Source organism: Echeneis naucrates, chromosome 13 (genome assembly GCF_900963305.1).
Source record: "Echeneis naucrates chromosome 13, fEcheNa1.1, whole genome shotgun sequence".
Lineage (NCBI taxonomy): Eukaryota > Metazoa > Chordata > Actinopteri > Carangiformes > Echeneidae > Echeneis > Echeneis naucrates.
Genome location: NC_042523.1, coordinates 9,325,046 through 9,339,674, shown reverse-complemented (window position 1 = coordinate 9,339,674; position 14,629 = coordinate 9,325,046). Strand labels below are relative to the sequence as shown.

The 14,629-nt window shown below is 39.0% G+C and overlaps 2 protein-coding genes across 2 annotated transcripts; one reads left to right on the top strand and one right to left on the bottom strand.

Annotated features, from left to right (window-relative positions):
• Positions 1-37: 37 nt before the first annotated feature.
• Positions 38-5,033, bottom strand: LOC115053342 (dehydrogenase/reductase SDR family member 11-like). The gene is made up of 7 exons (XM_029517969.1): positions 4,899-5,033; positions 3,305-3,514; positions 2,739-2,833; positions 1,541-1,670; positions 1,171-1,260; positions 994-1,059; positions 38-847 (listed from the first exon to the last, which is right to left on the bottom strand). Exons 1-7 carry the CDS (start codon positions 5,028-5,030, stop codon positions 806-808), a joined length of 765 nt encoding a protein of 254 aa, XP_029373829.1. The 5' UTR covers positions 5,031-5,033; the 3' UTR covers positions 38-805.
• A 1,294-nt stretch (positions 5,034-6,327) lies between these two features.
• Positions 6,328-11,712, top strand: ca4b (carbonic anhydrase IV b). The gene is made up of 8 exons (XM_029517731.1): positions 6,328-6,482; positions 8,073-8,089; positions 8,344-8,508; positions 9,040-9,185; positions 9,315-9,407; positions 10,192-10,258; positions 10,499-10,662; positions 11,527-11,712. Exons 1-8 carry the CDS (start codon positions 6,328-6,330, stop codon positions 11,710-11,712), a joined length of 993 nt encoding a protein of 330 aa, XP_029373591.1.
• Positions 11,713-14,629: the final 2,917 nt, after the last annotated feature.

Sequence of the window (14,629 nt, the reverse complement as noted above, 5' to 3'; positions counted from 1 at the left end):
TCCTAATGCAAATAATCAAAATAATTTTTATTTTGTTTAATTATAATAAATGTGAGGTGTACCGCAGTCAAAATACAAGACGATATCATTTCTATGTTGTCTTTGAAGGCTGCACTTTAGAGTGGTTTTGTAAACTGTAAAACTGTAAAAAGTGCACAGGATTAACTATGGCACCAGACCTCAGCAAACTCAAAGTACGTGTAATACCCAAAAGCCCTGCCTCATGCACACCTACGTTATTACTGCAGGCCATAAGCAGCAATCAATATTATTAATCGTCAAAATGAACAAGGTCTTGTAGAAACTGTTATGAAAAGTCTGATAAGTTACAGTGCTAATGACAGAATTATCAGTACATTTTAATGACAGTAACATAAATCAAAAAAACCCAACCAGTGCCAGTAATTAAAAGCAGCTCTGTTATCTACTCTAATGATACTCTAAGGCTTAGAAATTGATTGTCAGTGGATATTTTATACAATTCAGAGCTAAATTAAAAATTAAATTAAAAATTGTTATTCCTATGAATTGTCTAATGGTTTCTTTTGCTTGTTGGGGCTAGCTCTATGTTGGGGTTAGGGTTAGGGTTATGTATGGCTACAAATGAGATTCCTTTTTGTGCGATATTAAAGCTGCAATGGAAGAAATTTCATCTTCTGTAAAACCTTGTTGTGTTTTAAGTGCAAAAACTACATCATGGACTGAAACCAAAGCTATTCCATGATCAGATATAGAAATGAGTTTTCCAAAAGAGTCTAATGAAGAACATGTCAGTCCACCAAGTCAACTTTAACATGGAGCACCACTACAGCACCTGCCCTACAGGCCGCATCTGAATATCTCCGATCTGAAAAAAAAAAGATGTATGAAGATAACCACCTCTCTATGGTAAAATACTGATATTTCAATGAGAAAGGAGCAAAGGTTAAAAATGTGCGATAAATCCCTATATATGGGACTAAGAAATGTACATGAGAGAGAAAATCTACTTACCTGCACATGAGGAGGTGCACTCAGGGCGTATAAAACAGCATTAGCAACATCTTTTGCTTTTAAAGGCTACATGAGAAGTGAAAAGTGAAATAACATCAGTGTTATAAGGATTCAGATATATTAGATCGATTAGATAGATTAGATCAACAAGACTCTAAGATATCTTACTATTTTTACCTCGCATTTAGAATATGTTTCAGCAGCATTTTCAGTACTTCCATACAAGCGCAGAAAAAATTCTGTCGCCACTAAGCCAGGAGAAATACACTGCAAAATGAGAGCATTACTGCAAACATGTAAAATTGAACATTACTTGGTGTTTTTTAAAACATCACTTTTTAATGTTATTCATGTTATTATGAATTATGATTACAATGTAATTAACTAATGTAAAGGTAGTTTCTGGACAGAAAGAGGCACCACTGAGAAAATATATAAAAAAAAAAAATCATAGCACAAACAGAAAAAAAAAAGAAGAAGAAGAATACATTGGAGAATGCAGATGACTGAATTTGCAGATACAAATACCAAAGTGATGAGGTCTTACTGTGGCTCTAATGTTGGTGTTGGCCAAACGCAGCTCCTGCCTCAGGGCCTCAGTCAGGGCTGTCACTGCAAACTTAGTGGCGCTGTAGAAATGTATATTATTGTTGTGAAGAATACGATATCCGCTCATGCTGAAAAAGAAAAACAAATAAGTTATAGGACAGCAGGTATCCTTCTACCACATCAAGTTTGACTGTTCTTTCAAAGAAACATTTAACTGAGTAATACAAGAAAACCTGTGTTGCACTGAACTACCCTGGGCTTGTCTTTCAGACATATTCCTACATTTTAGTTGGAAATGCTTTGGTGGACCTGATGAGAAATGTTTCTCGTTGTTTCACTATTTGTCTCAATGACACACAAACACACACACAAAAAAAAGATCGGGATTTTTTATTTTTTTTTCAAGAATTTTTTAAGTTGATTTTCCCCCCAATAATTTTCTGGAAAGTTTTAGAATTTATGAATATTTTGTTCAGTAGAACTTCACTAAATATTTGAAGAATTATTTTCATTCATTGATTCTTCTTCTGCTGCTAATCTGTTTCCAGGTCACAGGGGGTGCTGGAGCCAATCCCAGCTCAACCAACACACAGAGACAGACAGAGACCAACAGCCACTCACACTCACACTAATGGACAATTTAGAGTCATCAATTAACCCAAACATGATGTCTTTGGACAGTGGGAGGAAACCGAAGTACCTGGAAGAAACCCAAACTAAGCAAAGAAATTCCTCAGGCCAGGAACTGAAGTCCCAACCTTCTTGTTGTGGAATAACAGTGGAAACCTCTATGCTGCCCATAATATTTCTGGGGTATTTTATTTTTCATATATTTCTGAATTGTTTGTTCGCACAACAGAAAAAAAAAAAACTATTTACAATGAATTAATGTGAGCAGCAGAATTTTCTAAATATTTTTAAAATGCAGCAATTAAGAAGATTTAAAACTTTTCTTGGTCAGCTGTGGATTTTCAGTTTTGGAGAAGTTGGTCAGATTGACTAAATTAGATTTGTCATGGACTTTTTTTTTTCCATCAGACAAGTAATTGAAGTAATAACAAAAGCATAATATTTGGCTGACCAAAAAACAATGAAAAAAAAAAAAAGCTGCTGTAATAACAACGTGACAAAATGTGAAAACAATGTGCCTCCACCTTATTGGGAAGTGTTATATAACTATCAGGTCATCATCGTACCTATTTATGTTTATGATGTGGCCATCATCAACATTTCTTTCCTTCATTGACTGATATGCTTCACGTGTGCATACGGACAATGCAACAACATTCACCTGCAACGCACCAAGCAGAAGAGTCAAAAGTTCATAAACAATATTGTATTAATAACAAGAATAGTGAACTGGTGATCATAATTATGAATAATTGAGCAAGGCCTCAAGACATCATCTGTCTTCATATACACACACATAAAAAAAGTTTTGGCCAAACGGCAGTCCATAAATGAATCAACCTGAAGCAGTAGGACATATTTTCTTTGCTTAGTTTATATTGGATTCCAATATTCAATGAAGATTTTACAGTCCAAATTGCTTGTCTTTATTGGCGTGACTTATTTTTCCCAAGACGTTGATGTGTATGTATATGTATATATATATGTATATATGTATATGTATATATATGTATATATATATACATACATATATACATATACATATATTCACATGCCTGTCAAAAGTTTGGAAAGGCTTTCCTATTCGTTTGAATGAAAAAGTGTGTCAGGCATAAAAACACTGTGCTCTTACATCCAGCATGTTCTTCCAGGAAGTGGTTTTACCTTTTAAAAGTGGCTCAGGGTGGGAAAGGCCGGCATTGTTAATGCACACATCCACACCTTTGTGCTGTGCTTTAATAAAATCAAACATAGACAGAATCTCCTCCTCCTTGCTCAAATCACACTTGATGGGCACCAGGACACCACTATAGCCTGCAGTTTGACACTCAGCCGCCAGTTTCTGAAAACAAAACCCAAAAAACATGTCAGACAATCAGCGTTATAATCGATTCTTAAAGGTGCAATACGTCCGATGATGTGAGATTTCAGATTGAAATTGAATGTTAAATGATGAAAAAATTAACTAAAGCAATGAAGAGTGTGTGCAGGAGCAACAGTGATGAGTCATGACCATCTCTATTGCAATTCAGAGGTATCCACTGTGGTGACCACACTAACCAGGCAGCTCTGGCCCATAGTGTCTTCAGACCATTAACCACCATATAAATGCATTCATCTGGTCATTGCTTTATCATTTCATAAACTAACAAATTTACTAGTCTATGTATGGTATAGAAAATACAAAAGTACCCATTGCAGTTTTTTGAGCGAGTCTAGGATAGCGACTTCAGGTGCTTTGTTCAGACAACAACCAACAGTCGAAGAACAATGAGTTCATTAGGATAAAAAACTGAGAAAAACAGAAAATGTTTTAGGAAGTGCAAACTGCACTAGTTCTGGTTTTCTGTAAAATCAACAAATCATTGACTTCTCCTCCCAGCTGGGGAGGGAGTCCTCAACAAAATAAGGTGATAGATTACAGTTTAAAAATAACCTTGTTTTATTTCCATAACTGGTAGTTTGGGCAGAGGTGCAATTGGTGCCAGATCCCTGACTGACAGGGCCAGGGTGTTACGTTTCATTCAAAGGTCTCTGGGAAACTAACCCCATTGTTTACTTTGTCCACATCTCACCATCTGTTTAAAATAAGTATATGGATAGATAGATAAATAAATAAATAAATAGACTGTATATGGCAAATTATAGTCATTTTAATAATACATATATGATTATACTTTATTAGATAACTTTATACATAAACACCACGTGTGAGGGGAACTTTATTGCTGCTGCTAATTATATAATATTTATATATCATTTATCATTATTGCACATCAAATCTGTCATAAGGACGACTTACAAAGTGACACTCTCAATTGATTTATCCGTTTACCAGCACACTTTTACTAGTAGAGCAGTTAATGTTAAACATTTGACCGTACAGATGACTGTAGTGCAGCCGATCGATGACTCGGTGCTCGACTGTGTTGGTTCTGGAGTCGCCGTTCGTTTACTCGCCAGACTATTTCATAAATAAACTCACAATTAGGTTTGTCGGCAGGTTAGCCTACAACGCTCAAAAACAGGTTTCTTTAATGCTAAAGTTGACCATGAACAGTTTTTTCAGCGACTCTTCGTCTGTCGCGTTTGCAAAGTGTTGCAAAAATGAATTTGCGGGAAGTCAACTACACACGACAACATTCAAAACTTCACAACATAAAGATTCCCACCGAGGCTGGACGGTTTTTACCTCATTACCGAAGTGCAGAAGTGTTTATGCACACCTGTGTTTTGGCGACGTCCCGTCCACAGCCTACCACCTTCATACCGTTCTGGACCAGCTCCTTCGCTATATAGGACCCGATTCCGACCGAGGCTCCGGTCACCAGAGCCACCCTGCCCAGGAAGCGCTCCATCGCTCCTAATGACCAGGACCAGCAACTTCCCTCCTCCTGCGGGAAGATTCTGAACGCTGCAAGGTGGAGGCCAATCATAGTTGAGAACCCGCCCAATCCACGAAGTTGCCAGACACCCGTGTGAAAAAAAAAATATATGTAAAAATCACGGCACGCAATAGGAAACACTCGCAAGTATCCAGAGCTTTATATCTGCATCAAATAACCACAAATGAAAGATAGAAAATAGGTTTTTGCAAATTGCAACCAACAAGAAAGTAGTAAATCAACCCTAGGCTACACAAATTGCAAAATGAACCTCTGGCATCCTAGCGCCAACCCTAACCCAGATTAATAATAATGCCAGCTGCACCTAAAAAGGTGCACCTTTAAGCCATGTAGGCCTAATACATTTTCTTATTTCCATCACAAATGACCTGCATGAGGACTACATGCGAAACTATTTCAAAGAAAGCAAAATTATGCCTCTCCCTCCCTCAGCCTCTTTTTCTCCTCGCTGCTTTCCACACTCGTGGTGCTGAAAGACGCACAAGCCTGGCCGTACAGCAGCACACAAAGCCACGAAAAACTAACAGCAAATGCCATAGAATAAGTGGGGTACAGTTACCCAAATCGGTCACAGTGCAAATAAGATAGGTGGCATAAAAATCATCTTACCTTCACGCAGAATCAACTTGAACAATATTTAGAGCAAAGCCCAGTGGGGGGGTCACACATAGACACACGCACTCTAGCTCTCGCTAGGCCCGTAACTTTTTCGTAATGTGTGATTTAATTGCTTTGGGACATGTTGCAGCTTTGACAGCTCCCTCAGCAGCAGTTGATTGTGGATGCTGCTCACAGTATTGTTAATTTTGCTTGGGGGGGGGGGGGGGGGGGGGGGGGACTTAAGTCTTGCCCGAAGCATTTTTCTAAGAGATAATTTGGCTGAAATGGAATTTACGCCGGACAACGAACTATTCCAATTATGAAACAACAGCGCCACCGGAACCGATGGCATATTGCCTGAGCGGCGTTATCTTGGTTGTTGTTCCTGTTCCGTTACTGTTCTGCAAAAAAAAAAAAAAAAAACTTAATTCTGCTCCAGTCTGCTTTCATAAGGAAAGAGGAGAATAATTCGGACATTAACTTCATAACCAAGCCAATCGCCCGAAGGACAACAGTGCCGGTGAAGAAGGAAGAGTCACGCCGACAGCCACCTCAGCCGTGGACCAGTCTTGCTTGGAAGGCGGGGGTGTGATCTTACTCCCGGAATCCAGTAGGGCTCCCACATCATGGCTATTCACTGTCACCGGACATGTGGGAGGTCATTCTTGGGAGTAAAGAGGCAAAGAGGTGGGCAGGGTGTGGGCCAGATGACCTGGCGGTTGGCATGGATTCCCCTGCTGGTTCCCCACACTGCCGGGGTTCACTGTTCCTGGATACTCCCTTCTGTCCAGGTGACCCCTACAGGCAAATTTACAGTCCCTGAACGGACTAGGTTGCAGCCTTTGGGGTCCTTTGGGTGTTAGGGTTAGGGATGCACTCTTGGGTTCCCTCCTGGAAGCATGAAGCTTTTCTGCTGTGGCCTGATACCGCTCTACTGCTTCCACTGCTTCAGGCACTGCGGCAGTTGACTGCTGGCTCATAATGCTTTTTGCCTCATAAGGCAGGGCCCGTAAGTACTGATCCACAATGGGGGCCTCTACCACTGCTGCTACATTATTCTTCTCTGGTTCCAGCTAGTTTCTGTTGATTCCTTTGTTCCTTCGCCATGTTGGCTTGATACTGGACCTGCTGGCCTGCAATGAGCGTTTTCAAAATCTCTTCCTTTTCAGGCTGTGGGGCTGGAGAAAAAACTGCTCAGTTCCTCAGTGTCTTCTTCTGACATCCCAGTTAGCCCTGGCCTGCCCACATTTGCCACCATATGTGATGTCACAAGAGGCCAATGCACTGCGGTATAGGCCAGAACTGTGTCAAGATGCCAACAAGGGCACACAACACTAGGTCCACAGTTCAAAAAGTGGGGTTTGTAATAAAGGTTCAAAAGGGAGTAAAAGAAGTAGGTTCACGGTAGGTCTCTTCAGCTCTTAATATCCAGATACCAAAAGGATGTTTTCAGCTCCACCTCAAACAAAAGCTCAAACTCTAGTCCTTCAATAAAACAAAGTTGGTCTGTCTGTCTCTGTCTGGTTGCTGTACCATCTTCCAGCAACACAGTTGTCCCTCACCGTTGTTGTACTCCAGGCCAGGCGTAATCTGCCATGTAATTGGCCACCTAAACAGCCACTGAGCAGCCACTGAGCAGCCACTGAGCAAGCCTTCAGTCGCCTTCCCAGGACACACACTCAGTCCGGTCCTACCCAATAACCAGTTCATGATCTCCCTCAGGTGTGTCTCGTCCCCCACCACTAGATGGGGGCATCACAGTTATCAGCTGCAGCCACCGGAGGGGGATGGAGCTCCCTACTACAGCACAGCCACTAGTGACATCACAGTAACTACTTAAGTCGAGTTCCTCAAAACTGTACTTCAGTCATGTAAATCAGTGAACCTGATAAGTTAACTGAGAAATACTTATTATGATTATAAGCAGCTATATTATATTATATATATATTATATTACCATACTCTCCAAAAGCAGGAGCTGTAACAGAGTACTGTGAATCAATATTATACATCATCTATATTTGCCCTCTGAGAACTCAACAAATCTATTTTGCAGTGAACTCAGTTCACAGTATTTGATCGCTTGATGGTTTTGTTGAAGCTGCTTCATTCAGGATGTGTTTTAAGTTCAACCCTGCGTTTAAGGGCCCATTCATTATCTTGAGAATGTAAGCTGTCAGATATGAGTGTCTGTATCTACCAGTGGTCACAGAAATCAAGAGTAATAAAACTGAAGCCTATCTTGTGGGCGGGTAAGATAGGTGGGCTTACCTGTGCTTATAACAGGCTTTTTGAACTCTAGTTTCATCTTTTAAATCATTCTGAGTGGTGAGCTTTAGTGAGTTGCACAATGCTGCTCGCAAATGTTTTATTTCTGTTTGTGTCATCCATCAGGATTGTGTCAGGGGCAGGTATGTTTCACTGCGTTCACGAGCATTTTTTTTTTTTTTTGCTTTAAAAATAATACATTTCACAGTTTCTTTTTAATAATCTGCTGTTTGCCCAGGTTGGTGTTATCACTCTCAAGTTACATGTAACAACACCTGCAGAGGTAAAATTCAAAAAACAGCCTTGACATTGAGATTGAGAGATTGAGATTAGATTGAGATTGAAATTAAATTGGAAAATATCTATTATTGGTTATCTTTTTTATTAACATTCACAGGTCCAGAAGCCTGGGGGCAGGTTTTTCAGCGCTGCAGTGGCAGATCCCAGTCTCCTGTTAATATTGTTACAAGGCGTTTGGTACTTGATGAACGTCTCACTCCTTTTCACCTCACCGGATACCAAGAGAGATTTCACAGTTCCCTCCTAAACAATGGTCATACCGGTATGTCTTCGATCTAAAAGCCCAATAAGTCAATGTGTGTCTGGGTGATTTAAATCAGCCAGAATAACTTAAACCGGGCATAGAGTAGTCATCGCGCAAGTATATATTTTTTGTCTTTCTTATTATTGATTAAATTGCTTATACTAATTTAATTTGAACTTTCATTGGCACTTCTTGAGGAATTTTAACATATTCCTCGATCAATCAGTTTTTTCCTGACTAAAATTAGATGAGTGGGAGTAGACAAATGTACCAAATGTCTGTTTAAATTAAAGAAAGTTTTACTGCATACTGGCACACACCCATTCGTGAAACTGCCCTTGATTTAGTTAAAGGTGACTAAATGAACACAAAGAGGGAAGACAAAAATAGACTTCAAAACAACAAAAAATTACCAGAGATGCAAAGTTACTCAAAACAAAATGTACAAAAAAAAATAATAATAAAAAAATATATATACCAGTGTGATTATTTCTGAGCCTGGGGTCTATTGCCTCATTATTTGAAAATTTTTTCTTTTTTTTTTTCTAGTTCAATTGGATTTGCCTTCCAGTATAAGGATCAAAGGAGGAAATTTGCCCACATCATACAAAGCACTTCAAGTTCATCTGCACTGGGGCAAAGATGGAGGGCTGGGGTCCGAGCACACCATAGATGGGGAGCGATTTTCAATGGAGGTAGGAAATGCAGGGATGTACTGCATGTCAGAAAGCCATTGGTGTGTAGACAATATTAAAATAAACCAAGAATGAATTTTAGTCTATCTCCAAAAGTAATGTTAACATTACATTTTATTCTACCTACAGATGCACATAGTTCACATAAAAGAAGAATACGACTCTCTAGCCCAGGCTGAAAGAGACCGTGCTGGTGTGGCGGTTCTTGGATTTTTCTTCCAGGTGATTTTATTTTCTTACCTTTCAACAAACAAATGTTGATATAAGAAAAATGGGAATTTTAAGCTACAACAATGTTTTCAAATGAAAATGCTCTAAAATGTTAGGTTAAGTAACTGGAAAGAACGCTATGTCCCCAGTGGAATCCCAAACTATTCACATGCTTGAGGATTATTATTATTTTATTTTTAGCTTTAAATGGAATGAGCCTATTGGGTTAGGGGAATTACGAAGGGAAGAGGCAGGATTATATCAGGATAGCTGTTGCTATGATGTTCAATGTACATTTTAAAAAAAGCTTTTAAATTCTAAGATGTTACTGAATAGTTAAGGGACCTTCTAAATTCTATTCCTCAATGTATATGAATAAATAAAGTTATGAATCCATCAACAGCTGTGCCTTTCTGTCAATATCTAAAAAAAAGTCAAGCCAAGAATTGTACCTTGAGCTATAAGAAACTATGATGAAAAAAGACGTGTAAAACAAAGCCATCAGTCACCAAGCAACTTTAAAATGGGCATCTATGCTGTTGTGATAGTTGGAAAACAGTTGGACATAAATGTTTCAATAAGGAAGATATTCCAACACATTTCTGATGACTGCCTCTGTCTCTGAAACACAAGAGAATCGGCTTACCTGTTAAAACCTTCCATGTATGAAACCCTTCCTGATTTTACTAGCTTGAACTAAGTTGCCAACTGTGTGTGTTTTTTTTGTTTAGTTTTTTTTTTTTTTTAACCAAAGTGCAATTATTCTTGCCAATTGACATATTTTTCTCCATTTCAGGAGTCTGCGTCTGCAAATAAGAAATTTGATACTTTGATAAATGCCCTGAAATACATTCAACAACCCAGTAAGTTGTCTATCAACAGAAAAACAAAAAACAACAAAAAGGCCCAACAACGATGTTGTCCTAAATGATTTTTTCCTGTGTTGGGCTAAAGTGCTTTTCTTGTGTGATAATATGCCATAAAACTGTTTTCGTACATCCGAACAGTAAATCCATTAGAGCAACTAAACTGTAACCTTGTACATATATTTTGTCTGATATTAGATAGAGATAAATGTGTTACTCTGTTAATGTTTTACAAAGCTGACAGCACCACACTCAAAGGTGTGTCCTTGGGCATGTTGACCCCTTCGCCCAACAACATGACCAAGTACTTTCGCTATGAAGGCTCCCTCACGACACCAAACTGTGCGGAGGCGGTTGTCTGGAGCCTGTTTGAAAAAGCTATTCCTCTCAGCAGGGAACAGGTAATTATTTTCAAAATATTGCATCATCTACCTGTAGAAAGAAAGTCGACAACACTCACTAAAATACTATGTCAAACAATTAGTGCACAACTCAGATTTCATGAAACAATACAACATTTATATTTACGCTAATGGAATAAAGCAACAATTAGGCCACAAAAACTGAAATAAAAATTAATTTAAATACAGTGGGAAAAAAATGATAGATTGGGGAGCCAGGTTGTGTAACGCTTTTAAAGTTAACCATTCATTGATGCTATCGATACAAAAACAAAAATGTTGCCACTGCAGGAAAACCACAGCTGTGCTTATATGAGCGGCTTCTTAAACAAGTGACACTTAACAGCAACATTTTTGACCAATACAAACAAAGTGGAGACATCTACTAACTGGAGAATCCATTGGTTAAAAAGCAAAAAAACTAAACAACAAAACAGAAATTCATGTCGATCCTGTATAGGAAAAGGGTAACTTAACCAGAGAACAACTTTCTTCATCAAAGGCTGGTTTTAAAATCATTTTTTAAAAGATCTCAGATTTTCACCAAGCAGCTGGAAGGTGAGCTGCCGATAAGAAAAGACCCTGATGAGAATGAGAACAAACAAAACAGGAAGGAAATTTAGCTTGAAGGTAACGCAATGTTCAATAGCGCTGAGGTGAACTGCTGCTACATTACATCTTCCTCTTATCTCTCCCGGTGTGACTACACATATGATCTATTGTTAGAAAAAAAAAAAGAAAGAAAGAAAGAAAACAAAAAGAGGGAATTTTAAGTCAGTACTTCAAGCAGCAGTATGAGTATATGGAGAATTTGACATGCGGAGTACATTTCACCTGTTGGCTGTTATTTCTTCTTTGTTACAGCTCGCTGCCTTTTCCCAGCTCCGCTTCTCTGATGGGCAGCGAATGGTGAGAAACTACCGACCAGTGGAGCCACTGAATGGGAGGCAGGTGTATTACTCCGGAGGTCAGGCCGCTCCGGCCAGCACTGCGTTACTCATCATGTCAGTGCTTGTGTCCAGTGCACGCTACCTGCACACTGCAGCGTGAAAGCTCTATTGAATTCGCTCTGTATGTTGAACAGTAAATTATGTGTGAATCTACTATATGCACTGCACATGAAGTGTCATAAACACATTCTTTTTTTTTTTTTCAGTTTGCGAAATACAGTTTGTGTTATGTAGCTTCTACATTTAACATCTTTACACCACAATATTTGTCTGTTTTGATTTCCTCAAATCAAACTTGTGTGAAGTTCACTGAGAATATTTATTGATTGATTTCTATTTTGCAATCAATTTCTACTGACTGCAAAGTCACTAAGAGCTAACAGCACAATAGCTTGTTGTACTGTGTGTTGTATTATGTTATTCCCATGATCATATCCTTTGTGATACTGAAGCTGCGGACACATGAACTCTGAACTCCACATTCTCCCAACTCAGCTTCAGGCCGGCCAATTATCCAAACAACGCCACAAATGTGAACTATTGTGCTGAAGGAAGTTTTTCCTTGCCACTGTCACCAAGTGCTTGCTCATGGTTTGGTCTAGACCCGTGCCTTGATGTAACCTTGTTATGATTTGGTGCTATATAAATAAATCTGATTTGATTTGAAAATTGTTGCATAATGTTGTTCATCTGAGTAGTTGAAAAATATTCTTATTATTTGAAAATAAAAAGTATATGTTTGTCTTGTTTTTTTCTATTGTTGTCTGTGTTATTGGCCCCATCGCTGTGTGTTAAGAGCAGATGTTAACTGATTTCATTTGATATTGTAATATTGGCCTTAACTTAACACACAAATTATGTCTTTATAAGTGATATTTTTGTACATCAGTACTCAGATGATATGCATTTAAAGTGAGAACTGTTGTCTACATAGCGCTATCTCTCGATGATCACAAAAAAACGGAAGGACTCAAGCGCAGCATCACATCTTAAAATAAAAGTCTCTCCACTAAGGCCTCAGGCCAAGCAGGGATCCAACAGAGGTGAGAGCAAGAAATACAAAACACAAAATCATCTGGCAGAAGGCACAGAGACGTCAGGCAGGAGCAAAAACACAAAGACAGGCTTTGGGCTCAGGGCGCAATAACTACAGGCTCGAACTCAAGATATGATCTGACAAAGGAGGGTGGTCAACTGACTGGTATAAATGTGGACAGGCACTGCAGGAGGAGTGTCCATGGGCGGGGCTAGTGGAGACAGAACGGATGAGTGAGAGTAGGAGGGCGGGGACTACGGGGAACAGGAAGCTGCAGCATTATTTTCACTGATCCTGATCCTATCTCTTCAGTGACTGCTGTTAGAGTTTCCTTTTGTTGGTTTTATGGACCCAGGAAGTTTTAAAATAAAAAAAGATAGCTGTAAAGACTACCAAAATAAAGAAGTGCCATTTAAATGATCACAATATCTGTAGAGCTTTTAGTTTTTTATTTTATTTTCATTTTTTATTTTTTTTCTTCCGTGCGCTCACATTCGCTTCTGAGTTTTCTTTCTTCTGTGGAGTTCGGACAGTGACTTTATTTGAAAATCTAATGAAGACTCTAATGACTAAAAATGCACAAAAAGCCAGAGGAGAGAGAATTTGTGTCTCTGTCTTTAAAGTTTGTAGTTGTATTTTTGAGAATGGCTTCATGGCTGGACTTTGCCCATCACCTCCGCTAACAGCCACCACGTGGCAGCACCAAGCCTGTCTGAGCCAGTTTAGGTTGCCGTGGTCTGTCTTTTAAAACTGAGTTGCTCTGAGACCTTTTGTTTCTGTTTTAAGGAGTCATGGGAAGTTTCATCTCTTATTGTTAGACTTGCTCTTGAACCTACAGCCATGATGTAATGAGAAAATTTAACATTTGGGTTGAAAGAAATGGGAACAGTGACTTTTTGTGGTGTATAGCTTTTGAAGTCACATAGTTAGAACTGATTAAATGGAATTTAAATGCGCTCAATGACACTGCTGATACACTGATAAAATTGTTGCGATACTAACACTTGCAAGACTTTAAAGGGACATTAACACTGAGAAAAACGGTAGCCAACCTGTCTGAGATCAATAATTATGGGTAAAATATAATTTGATCAGTCCTAAGCAGTGACCAGGGAGGATAATTCCTACTGGTGTCATTAGATGCTGCGCTTGTTTTGGCACCATGACACTATCTATATCACCTTAAGTACACAACAAGATCACTTTGGATATAATCCCATGTTGCACAGGAATAGATGTCTGATGCAAGCACGGCCTGTAGCACAATGCTGTAGCGATAATCTGCAGGATGCACAGTCATGCTCACTCTGCTGCAAAACTTTTCTTATTTTCTCGTAAGAACCACACACACATACACAACACAAAAAATTACAATCTCTCTGGGTGAGCATATGTTTTTAGACAGGTTTCTTGAAGAATAGAACTTTTTTTAGTCGATTCCTGCAGCCTGACTTATTTGATCAACTGAATAACTGTCTGCTTGTCTAGTTTTTCTTTTTTTGTTGTTTCTCACAAGGACATCTTTTCTCGGTTTGTGCACGCTGCCCAACCCCCACTTCCTCTTATTTCTCCCGGTGTGACTCTGAGGTTTGGGTTGTCTTGACAACAGAGGACACAAGCCCGTCTCTCATCTATTTGCAAAGTTTCTGTTTTTGCAAGCATATTGCACATTTGCTGCTGGGACATGGAAGAGCCTCACCATCCCCCACTGACACTTTGTCAGAAAAATGCAGGCGTGAAGGAGTTCTCAGAAATATAAATTAAATGTGAAGATGTTCCTGTAACCTATACAAGAGATTGCAGACTGCTTTTACGCAATAACTCATTTGTACACATTCAATAACTCAATGATCTCTAAAATGAGCTTACTTAAAGTATAAGTCCTCTAAAACCTCTGATTCACCTCTAATCTTTTGTCATTATATTTGCCAATGCAGGGAAAGTATGCCAAAATGTTGGATCAGTAAGAAGTATTTTGGTG

Coding starts and splice junctions, on each gene's coding strand:
- LOC115053342 (XM_029517969.1), bottom strand. CDS start 5,030: ATGGAGCGCTTCCTGGGCAGGGTGGCTCTGGTGACCGGAGCCTCGGTC. Junction 2,834..3,304: donor CCTGGAAGAACATGCTGGAT/GTAAGAGCACAG, acceptor GGTGCGTTGCAG/GTGAATGTTGTTGCATTGTC. Junction 848..993: donor GTGCACCTCCTCATGTGCAG/GTAAGTAGATTT, acceptor TTTTTTTTTCAG/ATCGGAGATATTCAGATGCG.
- ca4b (XM_029517731.1), top strand. CDS start 6,328: ATGTGGGAGGTCATTCTTGGGAGTAAAGAGGCAAAGAGGTGGGCAGGG. Junction 8,509..9,039: donor CCTAAACAATGGTCATACCG/GTATGTCTTCGA, acceptor TTTTTTTTCTAG/TTCAATTGGATTTGCCTTCC. Junction 9,408..10,191: donor TTCTTGGATTTTTCTTCCAG/GTGATTTTATTT, acceptor TCTCCATTTCAG/GAGTCTGCGTCTGCAAATAA.